At 32.7% G+C, this 24,105-nt stretch overlaps 1 protein-coding gene across 2 annotated transcripts in view; it reads left to right on the forward strand.

The window, feature by feature from the left end:
• The first annotated feature begins 271 nt into the window (after window positions 1–271).
• LOC127731107 (galanin receptor type 1-like) overlaps window positions 272–24,105 on the forward strand; it is a 46,247-nt gene continuing 22,413 nt past the window's right edge. For both annotated transcript variants that reach the window (XR_007995494.1, XM_052239975.1), the window contains exons 1-2: window positions 272–446; window positions 23,288–23,648. Coding sequence is in view for 1 of the 2 variants with exons in the window: in XM_052239975.1 (XP_052095935.1) it covers window positions 23,307–23,648 (342 nt within the window). In the remaining variant the exon portion in view is untranslated. The remainder of the gene's footprint in view (window positions 447–23,287; window positions 23,649–24,105) is intronic.

Genomic DNA, 24,105 nt, shown 5'->3' on the forward strand with positions numbered 1-24,105 from the left:
CCAGAAATATACGAGTTATTAACGATTACTATTATCCATGACGTTAAATTTAATTTGACACGAAAATTAATCTTCTACCATCATGTTTGTTCTTCTTCCATTGTATAGTGATTATTCCGCTATAATTAACTTTAACAGCTCAACAGTATTAAAGAAAATACGTAATATCATTGATACTGGCTCGTATTTATGATTGGTTCTCAGAAGCTACCCACAATTTCCATAATTTGTCTGAATCCCAACCAATGAATCGATTTATGGTTCATTCGACTGTAATACCTATACGAGTCCTCTTCTGAATACCATTTAATGTATCTCTGCTGGGAGTAATAAGATAATGATCGGTTATGTCAACTCTAATGGCGTTTATTGACGGATTAATTTTGTTGAACATTTACTGCTGAAAATTATTGTAATGTTTTAGAAAGCGGTCCATCGTTTAAAAGGTAAGCGTATTATTGCGTTACAAATTTTCTTGCAATGCTTAAATTAAGCACATTTTATTTTTGCTTTTGTTCATTTAAATATTTACGTTCATTTCTTCTAACTATTTATTTACAATAATAATAGATTTCTGGGAATAACTTTTCCGTTTAATACCATAACTTGTCTGTGTAATACCCATGAACTTTCACATAACTTGTCTGTGTAATACCCATGAACTTTCACATAACTTGTCTGTGTAATACCATAACTTGTCTGTGTAATACCCATGAACTTTCACATAACTTGTCTGTGTAATACCATAACTTGTCTGTGTAATACCCATGAACTTTCACATATTAGATATATTGACAGTTGAAGTCATAAAAGTCGTTTAAGTAAAATATTTAAATAAAATACCTCAATTTTTCACAAGTAAAATAGTCTAAAATTGTGATGAAGGTCTATATGACATCCTGTTGAATGAATCATTATTCGAGACAGCGACAGACACATGTGCATGTTCACGATTTGCTGTGTATTTTATTCTTAGAAATAAAGATATAAGATGTCTTTAAGAATGCGTATATAAAAAGAAACTGAGGGATATACGTCAATAAGACAGCAACCCAACGACGAAAAGAAACAAAGAATTTCAAATATAGTCAGAGGTCAACATATGGTATTAAACAATAGTAAATCGCTCAGAGTTTGGATTAGGTGTAATTTTAGAACGTATTCACAGCTGACGAATGCCTAACCTTAGAACACGATCACAGCTGACGTGCTTCCCAACTTAAAAAATAGTCACAGCTGACAAGGTTCCTAACTTTAGAACATAGCCAGCTGACACGCTTCCTAACTTAAAACATAGTCATAACCAGTGAGGTTCGTGACCTTATAAGTCACAGCTTACATGCATGTTCCTGACCTTAGAACATACTTTCAGCCGACGAGGTTCCTAACCTTAGAACTTAAGCACAGCTGACGATGTTCTTGACCTTGGAACATACTCCCACTTTCTTGTTGAATAGACAATCAGTATTTAATTTTGCTTGGATTTAAATATTTCTTTAAATAATAAAATGCAGTTCACGAAAGATATTTTAGTGTATATTCATTATTTTAGTTAACTTTTCTTAATTGCAGAAAAAAAAATAAACATGATGTAAACTTATTTCAATTAATGCATGAATATTGTAGATTTTTCGCATATCACATCGGAATTTATATTTATAGTTTTGAAATTAATCAAACGGTAAATAATATGTCAATGTTTTTGTAAGAAATACACATCACTTTTGGTGTTGGTACCGGCCGATAGAGCAATCAATAATGTGGCAGTGGAATGACGTAAACACTACACCAAAGCTCTGAAGAATGAAATTTTAAATTCCATGCGTTCTACGGAGAGCTATAAAGTATACAATGAAATCATTACCCCATCTTAGCTTGATGCTTCTTCTGATTATCCTTCTGCCCTTTCAATTAGTTCCCTGGTGAATTCTATTTAAGATCTGACTATTAGTTTTTGTAGTAAAATATGAGAAAATAATTATGGAATTTACTATTTTTCAATTGTTAACTCCTCTTTTGGTATTTTTATAGTTATTTTAGTTCGGTTGACAGTAAGGACAATACTTCCACATTATGTTATCAAACTGAATTTTCATATTTAATCAAATGATCCTTCAAAAAATTTGAATACAAATGTGTTTTTTCAACTCATATAAAGCCTTTTTTTGTAATAAAGAAAGAATAAATATGATTGTTCTACCAAGGCCACCAATTCCGCCATTTTAGACCCAGTCTTCTTCCTGTATTGTTATGAATCACAGTTTATACAAATATCCATCCTTATTCAATTTAATAAAAGAAAAAACATAATAACCCTTCCCAATTTACTTTGATGATATTTTGACTTTGAATAATCTAAAATGTTCTAATTATGCTTTGGAAATTTACCCCCAGGGAACTGACGTGATTCTAATACAAACAACTATAATATTTCAATTTTCTTAATATGAATATTTTAATCTCACAAAGGAAACTATTTGCTTAATTCTCTCATTGATACAAAGCTTTGTCATTTTGTCTTTAAGGTATTTCTAGTACGTAGTACAAATGTATCTATCTGATTAGTCAAGCCCTTTCCAACTGACCTATGCAGTTTGTTCTATTGTTATGTTGTTGCACAATTGTCACAGGTAAGAGGAGGGTTTGGCTACACACATATTCAAAATACGTATTATATTCAACCCATACTCTCATAGTTGCTTTTATCATGTTTATAGTAAAGCATTTTATCGACTTAGTGATATAACTGTTCCTTTTTTAATAAAATGGCGTTTGGCTGTGTTATAATGTTTTGTTATAGTAGTTATATTTCAGTTACAGGATTTACAAAATATACAATAACTGGACAAACACAGAAATGATTAAATGATTACAGTCATTACGGTTTTGTCTTGATTATAGTTCGTTTCGGAGATAAAACTAAGGAGATGGATGTTGTATGATTTCCAATGAGACAACTATTCACCAGAGTTTAAATAAAGTGGATGTAAGCAATTACAGTAACTGTATGCCTTCAACAATGAGAAAAACCCATTCCGTAAATTCGGCTACGTCATAATTAAGGTCTCTGGTGGAGAGTTTCCTCATTGGCAAATATATCACATCTTCAGATTTTTATATATAAAATTTCCCACATGAAAAAATGTGAAACACTTCATATGAGAAAACGGCCTAAATTAAAACAAAGGTTATTCTGACATGTGATTTGTATTCCAGTGGGGACTTATTGTACCATTCTTTTTGCAAATGTGCTCCTTTATTACTATGAATCACAATTTATGACATAAATAAACCCATCATAGATAAATTCACAACGAATCAACGAAACACTAATTGGTTAAATTTTCAACAGTACCAACAGCTATTTAGACCACATATTGTCTTTACACAATTCAGAGTTGTCTCAATATACAAATGAATTATATCCTCCTGAACTCAGTGAATCACTCTTACTTCATTCAACTTAACTTGTTCTTTTATAAACTCTGATATTGGAATTTTCATGATAATCCACTTAATCAAAAAAATATAACTTTCACATTCCTATTGTTAATTTTCCTTTCCTCGAAGATGATATTCTTTTGGTTCCCGTTAGTTGATTCTATATTTTCAGTGATGTTTCAGATTTAACATACGCAATATCGTATCACTAAAATCTTTTATAGCAGAAATTTGGATATCATAGATTAGTCAAAACTTGACATAATTTTAGTTAAAACATAAAGCGATCTTTTGTGTAATCAGATGTATCAGATGATTCCACATGAAAGAATTAACTAGAGGCTCCCAAGTGCATGAAATAATCACTTGTCACCATAGCAAACGCAAATTAAATTGGAGATAAAAGTCGAAAAAATGCAAATACCTTTTTTCTGTTATGAAATATAATTTTATTTCTCTTAAAATAGATGTATATTCATGTAAGAGTGCATGTCAAATCGGAGAAAATCGTTTTTAAAATTGTTTTAAAATCATTAATTATCTAATGAAAACCAATCCATAGATTTTTCTTGAAAATTGATATGGTGTTGCTTGATTTATATACAATGTATATATATAAAAAGTCTAAATTGAAAACAACGTTCAAACCTATGATTGCGTTGGATAAAAACCGCAATTTTTATACGTGTGCATGCAAAACAAATTTCTTGTTAGAGGGGTCTAAATACAGCACAAACAACATTTTCCAAAAGACCAAAAAAGTGAAAAAGTATATTTTAACAAAACGCATTTGACTAACAGGTCGAACAACAAATGTTCTTTAACCCTGCTGACTGTCATTGGCGATTGCCAAATAAACGGATCACCGATGTAATAAATGGATCTTAATTATAAATTTAATACTAAACAGAAAACAATAAACTTGCGGAAAAGATGGTGTACCGCAAACAAAAAGTGCAAAGGTTTTTGTACACCATATCCGGATTTCGACAATTAATGTCTCTTCAGTGATGTAAGGAATCGAAACGGTATTTGGAAAGCCATACAATTTACCTTAATTTAGGATAGACTCTTGAATTTTGAGGAGTCAATATAGGATGAACGGATCATAAAAACCCGAAGGCAAATACAATACAAGCCCAAACGAAAAAATATAAAAAGTCTAAATTGAAAACAACGTTCAAACCTATGATTGCGTTGGATAAAAACCGCAATTTTTATACGTGTGCATGCAAAACAAATTTCTTGTTAGAGGGGTCTAAATACAGCACAAACAACATTTTCCAAAAGACCAAAAAAGTGAAAAAGTATATTTTAACAAAACGCATTTGACTAACAGGTCGAACAACAAATGTTCTTTAACCCTGCTGACTGTCATTGGCGATTGCCAAATAAACGGATCACCGATGTAATAAATGGATCTTAATTATAAATTTAATACTAAACAGAAAACAATAAACTTGCGGAAAAGATGGTGTACCGCAAACAAAAGGTGCAAAGGTTTTTGTACACCATATCCGGATTTCGACAATTAATGTCTCTTCAGTGATGTAAGGAATCGAAACGGTATTTGGAAAGCCATACAATTTACCTTAATTTAGGATAGACTCTTGAATTTTGAGGAGTCAATATAGGATGAACGGATCATAAAAACCCGAAGGCAAATACAATACAAGCCCAAACGAAAAAATATAAAAAGTCTAAATTGAAAACAACGTTCAAACCTATGATTGCGTTGGATAAAAACCGCAATTTTTATACGTGTGCATGCAAAACAAATTTCTTGTTAGAGGGGTCTAAATACAGCACAAACAACATTTTCCAAAAGACCAAAAAAGTGAAAAAGTATATTTTAACAAAACGCATTTGACTAACAGGTCGAACAACAAATGTTCTTTAACCCTGCTGACTGTCATTGGCGATTGCCAAATAAACGGATCACCGATGTAATAAATGGATCTTAATTATAAATTTAATACTAAACAGAAAACAATAAACTTGCGGAAAAGATGGTGTACCGCAAACAAAAGGTGCAAAGGTTTTTGTACACCATATCCGGATTTCGACAATTAATGTCTCTTCAGTGATGTAAGGAATCGAAACGGTATTTGGAAAGCCATACAATTTACCTTAATTTAGGATAGACTCTTGAATTTTGAGGAGTCAATATAGGATGAACGGATCATAAAAACCCGAAGGCAAATACAATACAAGCCCAAACGAAAAAATATAAAAAGTCTAAATTGAAAACAACGTTCAAACCTATGATTGCGTTGGATAAAAACCGCAATTTTTATACGTGTGCATGCAAAACAAATTTCTTGTTAGAGGGGTCTAAATACAGCACAAACAACATTTTCCAAAAGACCAAAAAAGTGAAAAAGTATATTTTAACAAAACGCATTTGACTAACAGGTCGAACAACAAATGTTCTTTAACCCTGCTGACTGCCATTGGCGATTGCCAATTAAACCATTGTGGTGACGTCAGCCTATTCATTTACCGTGGATTCTTTTTCTAGAATCAACGCTTCCTAAATCTGCCGCTGAAATGGACTCACCAAATTATATTCAATTGTATCCTTTGTGTGTCTAATTTCATTAAGTTTGAATTGGCTAATTTACTGATTTCTGTTCACTAATGGAATTAATTTAAAAACTTACTTTTAATTTTTGTAATTTGTATATGCCTTCACTGGGAATCGAACCCTTCCTTGAAATCTGTTATGAATGACTGACATCAACATATCGACGAAACCTCTCGGCTACCAATGGGTTACAACTTAGATGTCTATTTTATATATATAAATGAACATCGGACACACAGGGGTTGTACCTTTATATATACACAATGGGCAGTCGTATAGTATAAGTTGGTAGCCGCGAGGTTAGCATGCTTAAAATCAACGAGTTAAAAGATAGGGATTTGTCGGTTTAGGTTCGAATCCCTGTATTATCTCTGTTGACCCAATTCTGTTTTTTTTCTAATTTTGCATGTTATAGTGGATATTTTTGTAATACATGTAATAGCGTGTTTTACCGTTTATTTTTTGGATTATTATTGGCTATTTCACATGTTTGAAACAAAAATGATTACATTCTATTTGTCAATTTTTGTTGTATAAATATAGTATGATTTCATCTGTTTTACTACATAATTTTACAAATATTTGTTCGCAAATTCCTATGCTAGAAAATCGTGATGTGCCTAGAGTGCTAGAAATTTCGGTAACATACTTATTATATATACTTTATATATGCTCTTTGGTCGGGTTGTTGTCTCTTTGACACATTCCCCATTTCCATTCTCAATTTTATTAGAAATAAGTTCGAAAATGTCTTATTTTATAAAAACAGATAATATTCAGATGCCTGATAATATAAAGATCTTTCAAGGTAGAAGTGTTATATTTGTATTTTGTTAACCAATTAATTGTGATCTGAGAATTATCAATGCATCGTTGGACACGATAACATGGTTATTTAAACTCACTTACAATACCTTCTAATTAAGAAAAGGCTTTAATTTTGAAAAGAAATTAACACAATAGTTTAAGTTATAGATACAATGGATAAGCGTAGATTCATGAAAAACAAACCATTCGCCCTCCGGGCTCATGGTTTCTTTTTCAAGAATCCACGCTTATCCATTGTATCTATATAACATAAACGGATCACCGATGTAATAAATGGATCTTAATTATAAATTTAATACTAAACAGATATATATATATATATATATATATATACGTTTGACTTGAATAAAATAATCATACTTAGGTTCACCGACATTGTTTTATGATGTTTTTACCAATCTTGCACCGTATTGTCAGAGAATAACGTCGGAAAACAACGTTTTGTAGCTTTACAACGCGACCCTATGCTTATTTTACATGATTAAAATGGGAATTTTTCTGGCAACATCATAAGAAAAAATCTATGAACCAGGTATTGAAAAAGGAGTTTTTAACGATAATTTTGACAACGTTTTTCATAGATTTTACGTATGTTCTATACAATTGTTTATTTATTTTATGATCTCCTTTCAATAGTATTATATCAAGTTCAACAGATAAGCGAATATTTTTTTTAGATTTCCAGTTGGAGTTAAGCATGCCCGAGTTGTGTGAAGAATTTGACCAAAATCTGTGACATAATTTACTGTTCCTTGACCAAAAGTGTATAAAATGAATATTATATATTATTCGAAAGCTTCGAATTCAAATAATCCGGTATGTGTGGTTTTTTGTTAAATGGGTTATGATCAAATTATATTTCAAAATGTGATATATTTTTATATTTCAATCCCTATTTTATTTTGATATAGTCTAATAGAGAATATTTGAATTTTTAAATTTTGATATTAAATGATACTAGTTTTACCGCACCACATGCATATTTCGACAATTCACTTTTCATCAATGATGTTCAAAGGCCATAATATTTTTAAAATTCCAAACTGAATACAGAATTTGAGAAGCCGATATCAGCAAAGAGGACTTACATTATAGCCAAACCTGGACGTGGAGTCAGAGTTATGCACGAGGGAGACACATTATTTAATGTATGAATCAACTGTTTGAAATGAGCAATTTAGGAGAGGTTGAGTGCTAACGACATGTTCAAACTCTCTATTTTCACGGATCAACTCAGAAGCATGTAATTCAGTGACTGGTGTTGGTTGCTGTTTGCCTTACTTGCTTTTTGTTTGTTTTTAGCATAAGTCACGCGGATGGCTTTCTCTTGTGTATTGTTTCACTTTTTATCATGCCGAGGCCTCTTATAGCACATGGTCATTGGTGAAAGAAAAACGGTGCCCTATAGTTCTTTTACATCCTCGTTGGTCTCTGATTTATCATTGTCAAAATACTACATAAAGTTGTTCAGATGCTCTTACATGCAACACATTTGTATTAGACACATTATTTTTTTAAACGAACATGAAAATATGAAGTAAAAAAAAAGGTTTTTTCCCGACTAGAACTGGAGAACCATTTTAACATAAAGAAAAGGTTTTCCCCACTAGAACTGGAGAACCATTTCAACATAAAGAAAAGGTTTTTCCCCACTAGAACTAGAGAACCATTTTAACATAAAGAAAAGGTTTTCCCCGACTAGAACTGGAGAACCATTTCAACATAAAGAAAAGGTTTTTTCCCGACTAGAACTGGAGAACCATTTTAACATAAAGAAAAGGTTTTCCCCACTAGAACTGGAGAACCATTTTAACATAAAGAAAAGGTTTTCCCCACTAGAACTAGAGAACCATTTTAACATAAAGAAAAGGTTTTCCCCGACTAGACATGGAGAACCATTTCAACATAAAGAAAAGGTTTTTCCCCACTAGAACAAGAGAACCATTTTAACATAAAGAAAAGGTTTTCCCCACTAGAACTGGAGAACCATTTTAACATAAAGAAAAAGTTTTCCCCACTAGAACTGGAGAACCATTTTAACATAAAGAAAAGGTTTTCCCCGACTAGAACTGGAGAACCATTTCAACATAAAGAAAAGGTTTTTTCCCGACTAGAACTGGAGAACCATTTTAACATAAAGAAAAGGTTTTCCCCACTAGAACTGGAGAACCATTTTAACATAAAGAAAAGGTTTTCCCCACTAGAACTAGAGAACCATTTCAACATAAAGAAAAGGTTTTTTCCCGACTAGAACTGGAGAACCATTTCAACATAAAGAAAAGTTTTTCCCCACTAGAACTCGAGAACCATTTCAACATAAAGAAAAAGTTTTTTCCCGACTAGAACTAGAGAACCATTTCAACATAAAGAAAAGGTTTTCCCCACTAGAACTGGAGAACCATTTTAACATAAAGAAAAGGTTTTTTCCCACTAGAACTGGAGAACCATTTCAACATAAAGAAAAGGTTTTCCCCACTAGAACTGGAGAACCATTTCAACATAAAGAAAAGGTTTTTTCCCGACTAGAACTGGAGAACCATTTTAACATAAAGAAAAGGTTTTTCCGCACTAAACTAGAGAACCATTTCAACATAAAGAAAAGGTTTTCCCCGACTAGAACTGGAGAACCATTTTCACATAAAGAAAAGGTTTGTCCCCCACTAGAACTGGAGAACCATTTTAACATAAAGAAAAGGTTTTCCCCACTAGAACTGGAGAACCATTTCAACATAAAGAAAAGGTTTTCCCCACTAGAACTGGAGAACCATTTCAACATAAAGAAAAGGTTTTCCCCACTAGAACTGGAGAACCATTTCAACATAAAGAAAAGGTTTTTCCCCACTAGAACTGGAGAACCATTTCAACATAAAGAAAAGGTTTTCCCCACTAGAACTGGAGAACCATTTCAACATAAAGAAAAGGTTTTCCCCACTAGAACTAGAGAACCATTTTAACATAAAGAAAAGGTTTTCCCCACTAGAACTGGAGAACCATTTTAACATAAAGAAAAGGTTTTTCCCCACTAGAACTGGAGAACCATTTCAACATAAAGAAAAGGTTTTCCCCACTAGAACTGGAGAACCATTTTAACATTAAGAAAAGGTTTTTCCCCACTAGAACTAGAGAACCATTTCAACATAAAGAAAAGGTTTTTCCCCACTAGAACTAGAGAACCATTTCAACATAAAGAAAAGGTTTTTCCCCACTGGAACTAGAGAACCATTTTAACATAAAGAAAAGGTTTTCCCCACTAGAACTGGAGAACCATTTTAACATAAAGAAAAGGTTTTCCCCACTTGAACTGGAGAACCATTTTAACATAAAGAAAAGGTTTTTCCCCACTAGAACTGGAGAACCATTTCAACATAAAGAAAAGGTTTTCCCCACTAGAACTGGAGAACCATTTCAACATAAAGAAAAGGTTTTTCCCCACTAGAACTGGAGAACCATTTCAACATAAAGAAAAGGTTTTCCCCACTAGAACTGGAGAACCATTTCAACATAAAGAAAAGGTTTTTCCCCACTAGAACTGGAGAACCATTTTAACATAAAGAAAAAGGTTTTTCCCCACTAGAACTGGAGAACCATTTCAACATAAAGAAAAGGTTTTCCCCGACTAGAACTAGAGAACCATTTCAACATAAAGAAAAGGTTTTTCCCGACTAGAACTGGAGAACCATTTTAACATAAAGAAAAGGTTTTTCCCCACTAGAACTGGAGAACCATTTCAACATAAAGAAAAGAACTGGAGAACCATTTTAACATAAAGAAAAGGTTTTTCCCCACTAGAACTGGAGAACCATTTCAACATAAAGAAAAGGTTTTTCCCCACTAGAACTGGAGAACCATTTTAACATAAAGAAAAGGTTTTTCCCCACTAGAACTGGAGAACCATTTCAACATAAAGAAAAGGTTTTCCCCACTAGAACTGGACAACCATTTCAACATAAAGAAAAGGTTTTCCCCACTAGAACTGGAGAACCATTTTAACATAAAAAAAAGGTTTTTCCCCACTAGAACTGGAGAACCATTTCAACATAAAGAAAAGGTTTTTCCCCACTAGAACTAGAGAACCATTTCAACATAAAGAAAAGGTTTTTCCCCACTAGAACTAGAGAACCATTTTAACATAAAGAAAAGGTTTTTCCCGACTAGAACTGGAGAACCATTTCAACATAAAGAAAAGGTTTTTCCCCACTAGAACTAGACAACCATTTTAACATAAAGAAAAGGTTTTTCCCCCACTAGAACTAGAGAACCATTTTAACATAAAGAAAAGGTTTTTCCCGACTAGAACTGGAGAACCATTTCAACATAAAGAAAAGGTTTTTCCCGACTAGAACTGGAGTACCATTTCAACATAAAGAAAAGGTTTTCCCCACTAGAACTAGAGAACCATTTTAACATAAAGAAAAGGTTTTCCCCACTAGAACTGGAGAACCATTTCAACATAAAGAAAAGGTTTTTCCCCACTAGAACTAGAGAACCATTTCAACATAAAGAAAAGGTTTTTCTCCACTAGAACTGGAGAACCATTTTAACATAAAGAAAAGGTTTTCCCCACTAGAACTAGAGAACCATTTCAACATAAAGAAAAGGTTTTCCCCACTAGAACTGGAGAACCATTTTAACATAAAGAAAAGGTTTTCCCCACTAGAACTAGAGAACCATTTCAACATAAAGAAAAGGTTTTTCCCCACTAGAACTAGAGAACCATTTCAACATTAAGAAAAGGTTTTTCCCCACTAGAACTAGAGAACCATTTTAACATAAAGAAAAGGGTTTTCCACCACTAGAACTAGAGAACCATTTTAACATAAAGAAAAGGTTTTTCCTAGTGCCGTTTATGATCTGAAAGACAACAATAATGTTTGGTGTATCCTCAGGTCTAATTAGGCTTTGAAACGATCTTACCAATCTGAAACTGTCTGAAAAGACTTAACTCAGAGATGTCAGACGTTGGTAATTTTTGTGGTCTGTACTACTGTCCAATATTTATTTTGTAATACATGTGTTCCCTTTTTTTGCATTATTAAGAAATTATCTAGTCATCTTCAAATTGTTTCAGTCTTATTTTAGACACATTTATAGTACACAGGTCAGTACTTTTAATAACACTTTATAGATTAGCAGCTGTGCTTAAAATAGCTCTACTGACTTATAGTCCAACAGCATAATCGAATCAGTGATAAACAATAGGAATAACACTATAAAAAACTGCATCCTTATGTCTATTCTGACATCGGACTCGGACTTCTTTTAAACTGAGTTTTACTGTGTGTATTGCTGTGTGTTTGTTTATTCTACATTAGCTAGAGGTATAGGGGGAGGGTTGAGATCTTACAAAACATGTTTAACACGCCGCATTTTTGCGCCTGTCCGAAGTCAGGAGCCTCTGGTCTTTGTTAGTCTTGGTATGTTTTTTAGTTTTAGTTCATTTATATGTTTTGGAGTTTAGTGTGACGTCCATTTTCATTGAACTAGTACATATGTTTGTTTAGGGTCCAGCTGAAGCCCGCTTCCGGGTGCGGGATTTCCTGGCTGTGCTGAAGACCCATTGGTGGCCTTCGGCTGTTTTCTGCTCTTTGGTCGGGTTGTTGTCTCTTTGACACATTCCCCATTTTCATTCTCAATTTTATGCATTACATACTTAAATAGATGTTGAGATCATAGACAGTTGTCTTTGATTTTTTTTTTAACAGTATATCTTGATATATAGGTGAAATAAAATCACAAACAAAAACCTCACCAATGATACCGGGCTGATAATTATGTACAACAGACGCGTGTTTCGTCTACAAAAGACTCATCAGTGACACTCGAATATTTTTCAACAGGATACCATGTCACATTATAAAATTTTTCATATCTGGTGTCATTTAAACTGGGCTAAACTAACTTATATACAAAACTACGATTAAAAGAAGCTAAAAAGGAAACTTGTAAAATAAGACTAAAATATCAATAGTACATCTCATTCTCATTTGGTGCGATGAACGGAAAGCGGCATTGTAGTAACGACAAATGTAACATATCCTTGATTACATGTCATGTTGGCGTCCGTAAAAACTTCCAAGTGATAACACATTTGGTTTAACAGGTACTTTGTAAGCTGCAGATGTTTATCAAGGAAAAGATAATAAGAAACGAATTGCTGGAATATGTTACTATCTGGGAAATATATATTCCACATACGGGTCCTATTGAATTATTAAAAGATAAAGATGGGAAGTTCACAATTTAACACATTCTGTCATCTGTTTTTTATTTATTTATTTTGTTAATAAGGTTTAGCTCTCGACTACTCGTACTGTCAATTTCTATGTGAAAAATAAAGACATGACGCAGATTTGATTGCAATTATGGTATTCTTTACTTGAAGTTTTATACTTCGTGTTGTTGAATGCTAATGATACGAACTTACTTGCTGATTCTTGTAATTTTGAGTTATCAGTGTTTACTTATAGTGTTTTGTTTTTATCTTATCAACATTGTTCAAAATATCTTGACATCAAATCTATGTATTAAACAACAAAAGAATAAGTGCATAAATGTCCGTACGACAGCAAAAAAAAAACAACACAGTTTCACAAATAAGGACCTCATGATACATTTTCTAGTTTAAGATGCTGTTTCAATGATGCATAATACAGATTTTCTTTATATCACCTTAAACCGTTGAATGCACTTTTAATACAGAGACGTCGATTGTTAACGATGAAATTAATGTTATTATCAAGTAAAATGATTAAAATCATCATTGCCTCATAACCATAATCTGACTGTCTTGTCTTAATGGGCTTAAAGAGTAAATGACTATCAAACTGTGTAGTATCCTTCCTTCGATGTTGCTTATTTAATTTACGCTTTTGACACTGATGAACTAAATTCCCATATTGTTGGAAGAAATGCTAGTCATAGCAGGGAAAGAATTTGAATTGATCATTTGTATAACGTCAGACCAAGAGACGCTTGCCACTTCCCCTTGGTTATTGTGGGTTTAGAGGGGGTAATAAGTTGTTAGTTCAGAGTAAATAGGACGTATTGACGAAGCAACGCCATAATACGCAATTTCTAGAAATGATTACTTAATAGTTAAACAGCCCTCTGTATTTTGTTCGTTTTATCGTTTATTCAATTATTTATTTATATATGTTAAAAGCAATGATTGTCTTTGACGATACTTATTCAAATTATTTATACATAAATCGGAGATAACAGAATAACCCTTTATTGTAATAATGACTTAACATTCCTTTCTAAGTTTTACACAAGAAAAGACAACAAAAACACTTATACAATTATCATGTAGGATTCTACAAAGGATGTGTTCCATAAAATTTACAAACCCAAGATGGATAAACATTCAGAATGTTCCGGCCTTATCTGATTCCATAATTCCTCGTCGCATATTAACATTTTTCTAAATCATATAAACATGTTATCATAATATTCAATGTCAAAACGTAGAATCATCTTTTATACGAATGAACAATCGTCAAATACATTTTCGAAACATAATACTTAGATATAAAGATCCTTAGCAGATACAGACTACAAAGAACGAAGTACAACTGATACTACGCTTAGGTCATTGTTTAAAAACTATTGAACTTAAAAAAAAATAATGATTAAGTTTCAAATATTCGGCTTTGAGCGTTCTGGACGAACGTACATAAAAAAATAGCTTCGGACGCATGAACTTTATAATGTGTTGTTTTCATTTTTACAGCACTGGGGAGATAACTCTTCCAGCGGACTGTCCTCCAGGTTATCAGCTAATAAGTAGTCATTGTTTTGTACTGACATGATTTATAATAAACTTTTCTAAAATATTCGTTTATAGATTTTGAAACTATAAAGAAACTAAGGTTTCAACTACCTAAGGCAAACGATTTGCCCATTATTCTAGATTCCCCTTTTTGGTCATATAGCTCTTCAACTGTTCTGTTCTTATACATCCTTGGCTTTAATTCGGCTTTGAGCGTTCCTGATGAAGAAAAATCAAGAAAAACGCTTCGGACGCGTGCAATTTATAAAGTTGGTTTTTTTTTGTAGTCATCTATTCGAGAACTTTCATCATGATTAGTACAATGTTTTTGAATATCTGAATCATGGGGATAAGGGTCACAACCACAATCTTGTCTCCTGTTCTCGTTTACGAAAAATTATCGGATGCGAAGTATCACAACCAAACAACAAACAAGTGGACTGAGAACAGCTTGGTATTCCTTAGAACAGCTTGGTATTCCTGAGAACACAAGTTCACATTGGTGTGTTGTAGGGTTCGTGTAGTTGGTTTTGTATTTTGTTGGGGTTTATTTTGGTGAGCGTTTAAACGTTTGTTTGTCTGTTCGTTACTTTCCATTGAACGATGAGCGTTTTATAGCTGACTATGCGGTATGAGGTTTTTTCGTGTCTGAAGGCTGTTCGGTGACTATCTCTGTTATTTGAACTCTGGTGGATAGTTTTCTCATTGGCAATCATACCACATTTCCTTTTTTTATATATACTTTTATTTCGACTCACTGTTTCTGATTTCTCCGTCCAATGTTTTTCAAACTTGTGAAAAACCCTTTCCTTGGGAGGAAAAATACATGAAAGTTGGCTGTCGTGGACTATTTCTTGTAAACATGTCTGTTGCTTTACTAACAATTCAGATTTTTCCAATAAAAAAAATCATTGACCTAGTTCTTATTTCGTGAACCAATAAATCATCGAAGTTGTACGTTATTTAAATAATATATTAACTTTCGACGGGACCAATACACAATAGGATGATAACATTGTTTGTTTCATTAAGAATTCAAATATTATTAAGAAAGGCGCTTATGATCGTAAACGTTGTAAATTTGTGGATACTAGTAAAAATATTAAAAGGATCTTTTAGCTTAGTTTAGAGAGCTAGAAATAATGTTTTTGAAATTATGGTATATTGATATAATTAATGTCGATGCCTGTATATGCTTTTCGTGTAGGATGTTCAAACAGTAATATTGCTTGAAGTGCTATTGTCTATGGATCTAGACTTTGACAAGATAGAGGCTTTAAATTAACTTAATGTATTTATCAAAACATAGCATTTACTTTCATATGAACATGTGCGTGTATTGCATATTATATTATAGATAGTTAAAACGTTAGTTTGTCACCTGTGCTTTGTATTGCCAATGATTTAAACATAATTAAAGATTACTAATGAGAAATCTAGGGAGAATGTAACTGACGTTATATATGATCGTTTAAACAAATACATTCTCATTACAACTGTATGTTGTGTAATATGAAATATCGATCATATCTCATTAATTTCTATATCTAATCTTTATTTTAAAGGTTGCAACATACAATTACATAAGCAGGTCTTTCTGAAGTTTTCTTAATATATATATATCAAAGTTGGCGTATAATGGATCTGTGATTTATTGACCATTAGTTTCAATTAGGGGTCCCCTTTTTGTCTATCGTTTCACTATACGGTTTGTGCAGAACAATGATGTTCGTTTAAAAAAAAACATCTGTTAAGCGAACTATAACAATGCCGTTAAAGAACAGAGATATGTCCCTTTTGAGTTCTTCTGGCACATCTTTCCTTTTAATCAGCCGGATCACCACACATACGTTTTAGCAATATAATACACTTGAAATTAGTATGTAGGATTCAGAAATAAGCAAAGTTGCTTTAACAAATCTGTCTCCTAAATATCTTTATCGTTTTAATTATACATCTGCTGTGTGTCTTTACCTTTGTCCATTTTAGGAAACTGAAAATATTCATTGTATCGTTGATATTAAGATATAGGCAACTTATTTACTCAAGAAGATATTTTAATATCTCCAAACAAGATTGTTTTATTTAAATATCTGTTAGGGTTATTCTGCTCGTCATTATTAATTTCATTTAAAACTGTTCTCCATTGACCCTTTTTCACAGAATGGCGTAAATTTAAGCAAAAGTAGTTTAATTATATTTAAATCTTATTAAATCGACGAAGACGCCAAGGAATCAAACGAACGCTAAGGGAATCGCACGAACTCAAAGAGGAGCGAGACCGGTTACGTCGACAGGGTAAGCGTCTCCTGTTGTGCATGCATAAGTCAAAAAGAGGACCGTTAAATTTATGTGTTTATTTAAGTCGTTCTTCCTCCTTACTCAATCATATCATTACCACAACTCAGAGTAATGCATGCTCTGTACATTTGAAGATTTATGCTATGTATCGGCTACCAAAAACGTCACAAAAAAAAACCGTCAAATGTCCCTTACTACTAAGACCTTACTTAATTCTTAAATAAAGCGTGTGAAAAAAATGGCATTCATTATTTAGTATAAAATATTCTTTTGATGTTTTAGATAAATTACTTGCTTTTTGTGCTCTTTTCAATTCGGTTAATAATTTTGACTTTTCAACTCTCTTTACTATTTTTCCACACAATCTTATTGAACATTCGTTTTTGTTTTTAATAAAAATGATTCTATGAAAAATATGTTTGTTTATTTACTTGCTACAACTCATATAAAACTTTCGTTTGTAATGAAAAAATTGCTAGATATGCTGGAAGTATGATGACATGATGTAAATGTTCTCCTTCACAACATCGGCAATAAAGTGTGCAACTATTGTGTCCCTTTAATAGCAGGCTTGTTCCTATATAGTTATGAATCATAGTGCATGGCCAAATTCAGTAAAGATCTGTTTAAATATTATTTAATTGATTAATTCAGCAACACCTATATTTAACATGATGGTATTTTTTCATTAAATAATCAAGAATTCTCTAGATATACTGCTGAAATTTACACAAGGACACTTTCTTTTAAGAAATATGTTATAAACAACAATAATTGTCCTTTCCTTGATTTAGATATTTCGGTTTCACATGGGAAACTCTACATTTAAAATTCACAATAATTGTGACGATTTCTTCATTACCTTTTGTTAATTGTCCTCATATGTTCCTTTTGCCCTCATCGTACGGTTTTACCCCAACTCGTTCGCTATGCCTGTGTCCGTAGTGACGTTAAAGGTTTGAATAAAGGTAATCTACGTATCACTGATAAATTACTTTGTCAGGGACTTCGTTACCACAAATTACTAAAAACCGTTACTAAATGTTTTTATAGATAACAAAGATCTGGTTTGGAAGTTTGACTGTAGCTATAGAAAACTTATAACTAACGAATATCACATCCTAATTTTTACGTTGATGTTGTTTTGAAGCCTGTAAATTTAGATACGTTCATGTCAAGACAGCTTGTAGTTCATTTGATCAAACTTATTATAAAACGTTGTCAATGTTATACGCAAATACGATCTTTGAATATTGATTTTATCGGTACTTACATTGATTTTGGTATCAGTAAAACACAGCTTAATATTAGGGATCCCAAAGAGTACTAGAGTATTGCTCGGTAGTTTCGAGTATCGAATACCAAAATCAAACTCGACTAATCGATTTCCTGTTTGAACATTGTCTTCTTTTTTTCCATCAAATTCAATTTCTTGAGATCGCAACAGTGATTTCTAATCATCACACCATCGTAAATGTGTATTTTTAATGATCAAAAATGTAATTATCGTTTGATCTGGAATATTTTATATTCAATATGTTAATTAAATTATTGATTAGATTATTGTTTATCTAATTAATTCATGTAGTTAATCAGCAATTAATTATGATACATGTATATAATTTCTTAGAATGGTCTAGTCCCAAATGATAATGTGTCTAGGGTATTACGTACACTACACAACGACCCACCAAAATGTGTACAATTATTTTTTTTTTGTAGATATTATAAACGCGAGTACTCGAGTATTGTTCGGTAAAACCATACAGTATTCGATTAATAGTTCTTTAATATAAATCCTTCAACATGCAGACTTCTTATACGTTCAGGTATTTCACATCCAATATAATATGGTAATATTCTTTACAAAGCACAAAAATGTCGGCATTCACCTCAAAAGCTAACCAAACCTTTAAACAGACTTATTCAGAAGGGATATAGTTACGATACTGTTGTCAGGTCATTAAAGATTGCATATTTTGGTATAAATATTGTTTTATTCATAGGGTCTTTGCATCGGAAATAAACACATTTATTCTAAAACCAGTTGTTGGCATGATACGGGTTATGTTCTTCTCATATATTTTATGATGGTATGATACTAAACCCCTAACGGGAGGGATTGTGCTTGATTTTCATATGATAAGACATAATCTTTCAATCAGTTTTATTGAGGTCTGGAGCTGGCATGTCAGTAACTGCTAGTAGTCCTTTGTTAATTTATGTATCATTGTCATTTTGCTTAGTTTCTTTTGTTACCTATTTTGACATCGGACTCAGACTTCTTTTAAACTGAGTTTTACTGTACGTATTGCTGTGTGTTTGTTTATTCTACATTGGCTAGAGGTATGGGGAAGGGTTGAGATCTCACTTAACATGTTTAACCCCGCCGCATTTTTGCGCCTGTCCCAAGTCAGGAGCCTCTGGTCTTTGTTAGTCTTGTATGTTTTTTAATTTTAGTTCATTTATATGTTTAGGAGTTTAGTATGACGTCCATTTTCACGGAACTAGTATACATTTTTGTTTAGGGGCCAGCTGAAGACCGCCTCCGGGTGCGGGATTTTCTCGCTGTGGTGAAGACCCATTGGTGGCCTTCGGCCTTTTCTCTTTGGTCGGGTTGTTGTCTCTTTGACACATTCCCCATTTCCATTCTCTATTTTACTTTCCCGAGTTAACATCCTTAATAGATATCTATTGCTAAACAATTATTTACACTAAAGGTTCTACATAATGTTGATACCTATTTTTTTATACTGCCCAAGGTCATGTTTTTCCTAGACTGTTAAGGACGTCTTTACACTTAATACATGGATGTGTACTGATTGATATTTTATCTTGAATGCATGATTTATTTATAAATCTTTATTGGCTTTGAACTAGCTTTCAGTAACTGCGAGTAATCTCAGATCGGTACTTTGTGTATTTATTGTTTTTGTGAGTTGTTTTTTTGCTTTGTATCGATCTGTTGAGTTAATGTAAAAATAAGAAGATGTGGTATGATTGACAATAAGACAGATACCAAATGAAATAGAAGTTTACAACTAAAGGTCACCGTACGGCCTTCAACAATGAGCAAAACACGTACCCCATAGTCCGCTATGAAAGGCCCCGAAATGACAAATGTAAAACAATTCATACAAGAAAACTAACGGCCTGATTTATGTACAAAACAATGAACGAAAAACAAATATGATATACAGCAACAAACGACAAGCACTGAATTACAGGCTACTGACTTGGAACAGGCACATATAGAATGTGGCTGGGTTAAACTAGTTTGTTGGCGCCTAACCTTCCCCCTAACCTGGGACAGTAGTATAACAGTACAAAATAAGAACAAACTATAAAATCAGTTCAAAAAGTGCTTAATTCATCAGATCGATACAAAGCAGAAAATATCTAACAAAAACACAGACCTGACGTAGCAGGGTATTTATACATCCCCACAACAAAAAAGAAACTATGTACAGATCTGAGAGTACTCAAATTTACTGACAGCTAGTTCAAAGCCAATAACAACTAATTACAAACTCATACAACCCTTTTCAACTGATTTTTATAGTTTGTTCTTATGTTGGGCTGTTAAATTTAAAAAACATCTTGCAAAAGTCTTTATTTTACGTTCAGATATATTAATGATATAATGTCACTCAATATAAGAGAGTTGAAAGATAACAGAGGGACATTCAAACTCATAAGTTTAAAATAAGCCGACAACGCCATGGATAAAGAAGAAAAAGACAAACAGAAAAACAACAGTACACAAAACACAACATTGAAAACTAAAGACTGAGCAACACAAACCCCACCAAAAACTCGGGGTGATCTCTGTTGCTCCGGAAGGGTAAGCAGATCCTGCTCTACATGTGGCACCCGTCGTGTAGTGACGACAATTGGAACATATCCGTCGTCATCTGTCAAACAATAACCCACATTTTAATGAGTGCTTACATTTCATATATTCCAGTGAACTTGAAATTAAGGATATTATCGATTTACGAGATAAGAACATCGGACATCGATCAGTAAACTACTGTTGCCTTAATTTCCATGGCTAGGAGAGGATTGGGTGGCCGCAAGCATGTTTAACCCAATAGCCACATTATGTATGTGGCTGTCCCAAATCAAGATCCTGTAATTCAGTGTTTGTTGTTTGTTGCTGAATATCATATTTACACATGTAAATTAGGCCGTTGGTTTTTTCCGTTTGAATTTTTTTACATTTTGTCATGTCGGGGTCTTTTATAAGTTGTTAAGCGATATTGGTTTTGTTCATTGTTAATATCTATGTCATTTGGTCTCTGGTGTATACTATAAACCAACTTATTTTCATTGATACTTTATTTTGCGTGTAGCCCTTCGTAGCCGACTACGCGGCGACGTATTTTTTACGATTTTCTTATTTTCTTGACGTATTTATATAAGGGAAGATAAAAGATTAATAAATTTGCGACGATTTATATTCGCGGTATTTTGCTACTCGCGAATGTCGCGAAAATATGTATAAAACATGAGATACCCTCTGAAATGTTGGAATATATTTTTTTCTCTGGTTGCGAATTTTAGTTTCTCTAAATGCTAAAAAGAGTTTTTGTTTACAATGATTGTAATAAGAGCTAAAACCTTTCAGTACCATACCTAAACCCGTTTCATATGGAAGACTTATATGTATTCCATTTCTTACCATACGGAAGACTTAATCGTAGGACATGACGTACCAAAAGGAAGACTTATATGAATGCCATTTCGTACCATGTTATATGTATTCCATTTCGTACCATATTCGTCATCAAAGATAGAATTGGATAACATGAAATCGCATGGCTTCCATGTTGAGTGAATACAAACTTGAATCCCTTTTCATTGCATTTCATGATGAAAACAACTTTAATCACGACAAAAGCAGATGCAATAACTAATCCTTTGTTGACTGATTAACCTGGTGAAACTTAATCAAGGATAATACCTGCCCATTAATAGATCGTATTTAAACCTATTGAAGTGTCTTTGTAATGCTTAGTTAACCCGATCATAGGTCAAAAGCTTATGTTATAAAATAAACCCTATTATCCCTGTTACAATCCCTTTATATATCTTTATATAGATCAACTCAAACTTATAGCTTATTTCCACTCACATAGTTTTCAGACCGATGATCTAGGAAAAGACGAAATTGAGAAACCCTACTTTCTAAACTTGCATTTGCAAAAATAAAAGGTTTGGTTGTAATTAATTTATGCAGTATCCTATTGCGATTAAATTCTCATCTGCAAACATATGTTTCATAATTTCAATCTTCGATGCTTAACGTCCTGGTCGTTTGTGTGCAGCTTCCCTCATACATAATTCAATTGGCAGCGTTATAATTGTCAACATTTACATTGTCAACAGGACTTTTATACGAAATGTGTTCGCCTATGGTTGCAATGACAATTTGAAGAAATCTGTATTCTATTTTATTACATGGCTTTAATATACTTTGCAAACTGTTCTTTCAGCAAGATACATACTTGCTACAATTGTGGGACTTGAAGGGGCAAACGATAAAAACAAGTTTTGAAAAAGGAATTTACTAGTAGATCGAAATATGAAGGTTCTATATTGATCAAGTATTCTACACAGAATTGTTTTCCAACAAGAAATATGCCTTCTCAAATTAACCGCTCAAAAGGCGAATACGAAAAGAACTAAAATTTATTAGGATGAAATATTTACCCGTCTTTATTAATCGGAATTGATATATTATGATTCAACATTTAGATCGGTATATCATATCGATATCATGCTGGTTTACTATTAAATTGGTATCAATAAGACGATTCTTTACGGGTTAACTATTGGATCGGTTTATGCAGATTACATGCTGGTCTATGATATATAAGATAAGTATCGATACAACGGTTCTTTCCAGGTCTACTATTTGATCAGTATTGATCAAGATAATTCTATGCTGGTAAATATTAGATGGGTATTGAGTTATATGATGATTCTTTCTTGATTATTAATTTAGATCTTTATCGATATATGAGAATTTTATACAGGTTTAACATTATATAATTATCGATATATCATTATATCATTATTCTTACAAATGTTTTTTCTATCAACACTGATTCTTAAATGCTGCAGTGTTAGTTTATAAAGGACAACTGCCACAAACGACCATTTTTCTACATAAAACGGCTTTTATATTTTAACAAGCCTTTAACAAGCCTATTTAAAAAATGAAATCACAAGATCTCTGGAGTTGTTTTTTGTGTGTGTGTGTGTGACAAAACTTAAAATTATTCGGTAAGGAAATAGAAGGTGATTTATCGTCAAATTTCAGTATTCATATATTTTCTACACTTTTGTTGTAGGCGACCAGGATTAAATAAAATGTATGATTTAATGTACAACATCACTACACTGGCCTACATCACAGAGACTCCAGGTGATTCCAACTTAACAGAATCAGACCAGCCTCCGCCCCCAGCCGTTTTTATCATCAGCATTGTGTGGAGTCTCATAATTCTAACAGGTGTAATAGGCAATGGTTTAGTTATTTACATCCTATTTAGATATGGAGAGCGGTCTGTTACAAATGTTTACGTCACAAATCTTGCCTTTGCTGACTTGATGTTTATCATAATTGTTGTTCCAGTCACTCTGATTCATGTCGTGATCCCCACATGGATTCTAGGGAGTATCATCTGTAAATTTTCTACATATATGATTTATGTAAGTATACTACAAAGTAAGAATAAAATATACATAATATAAGATACATGAATGGAAAAAAGGGAACCATTTCCCACTTTTCCACCATGTCATTGTTTTGTAGCTTGTCTATGGCAGTCTATTCTCGTCAAAACTATATTTTATCCATTTTTCGAAAGAAAAAGTACAAGATGTTATTAAAAACAAACAATTAAACGCTGTGATTGATTAAAAAACATCTACCTACCTACCTAGTCCTTATTATGTCCAAAGGCACATAGGGCAAGGATAAAAAACACACTGAGATTAAAAAACTTAAAATCACACAAGAATTGCAAATTACACTTTGAGAATTAAAAATTACCTACTTATATTTGAAAATGACAAATTAAGACATAATTCGTTCATGCCACACTCTTTGTTCATTTTAACATAGCTAGGCATTATATTTGTCAATATCTTTATACCGAGTGTGAGC

Source organism: Mytilus californianus, unplaced genomic scaffold, assembly GCF_021869535.1.
Source record: "Mytilus californianus isolate M0D057914Y unplaced genomic scaffold, xbMytCali1.0.p SCAF_2, whole genome shotgun sequence".
In the NCBI taxonomy this organism is placed as follows: Eukaryota; Metazoa; Mollusca; class Bivalvia; order Mytilida; family Mytilidae; genus Mytilus; species Mytilus californianus.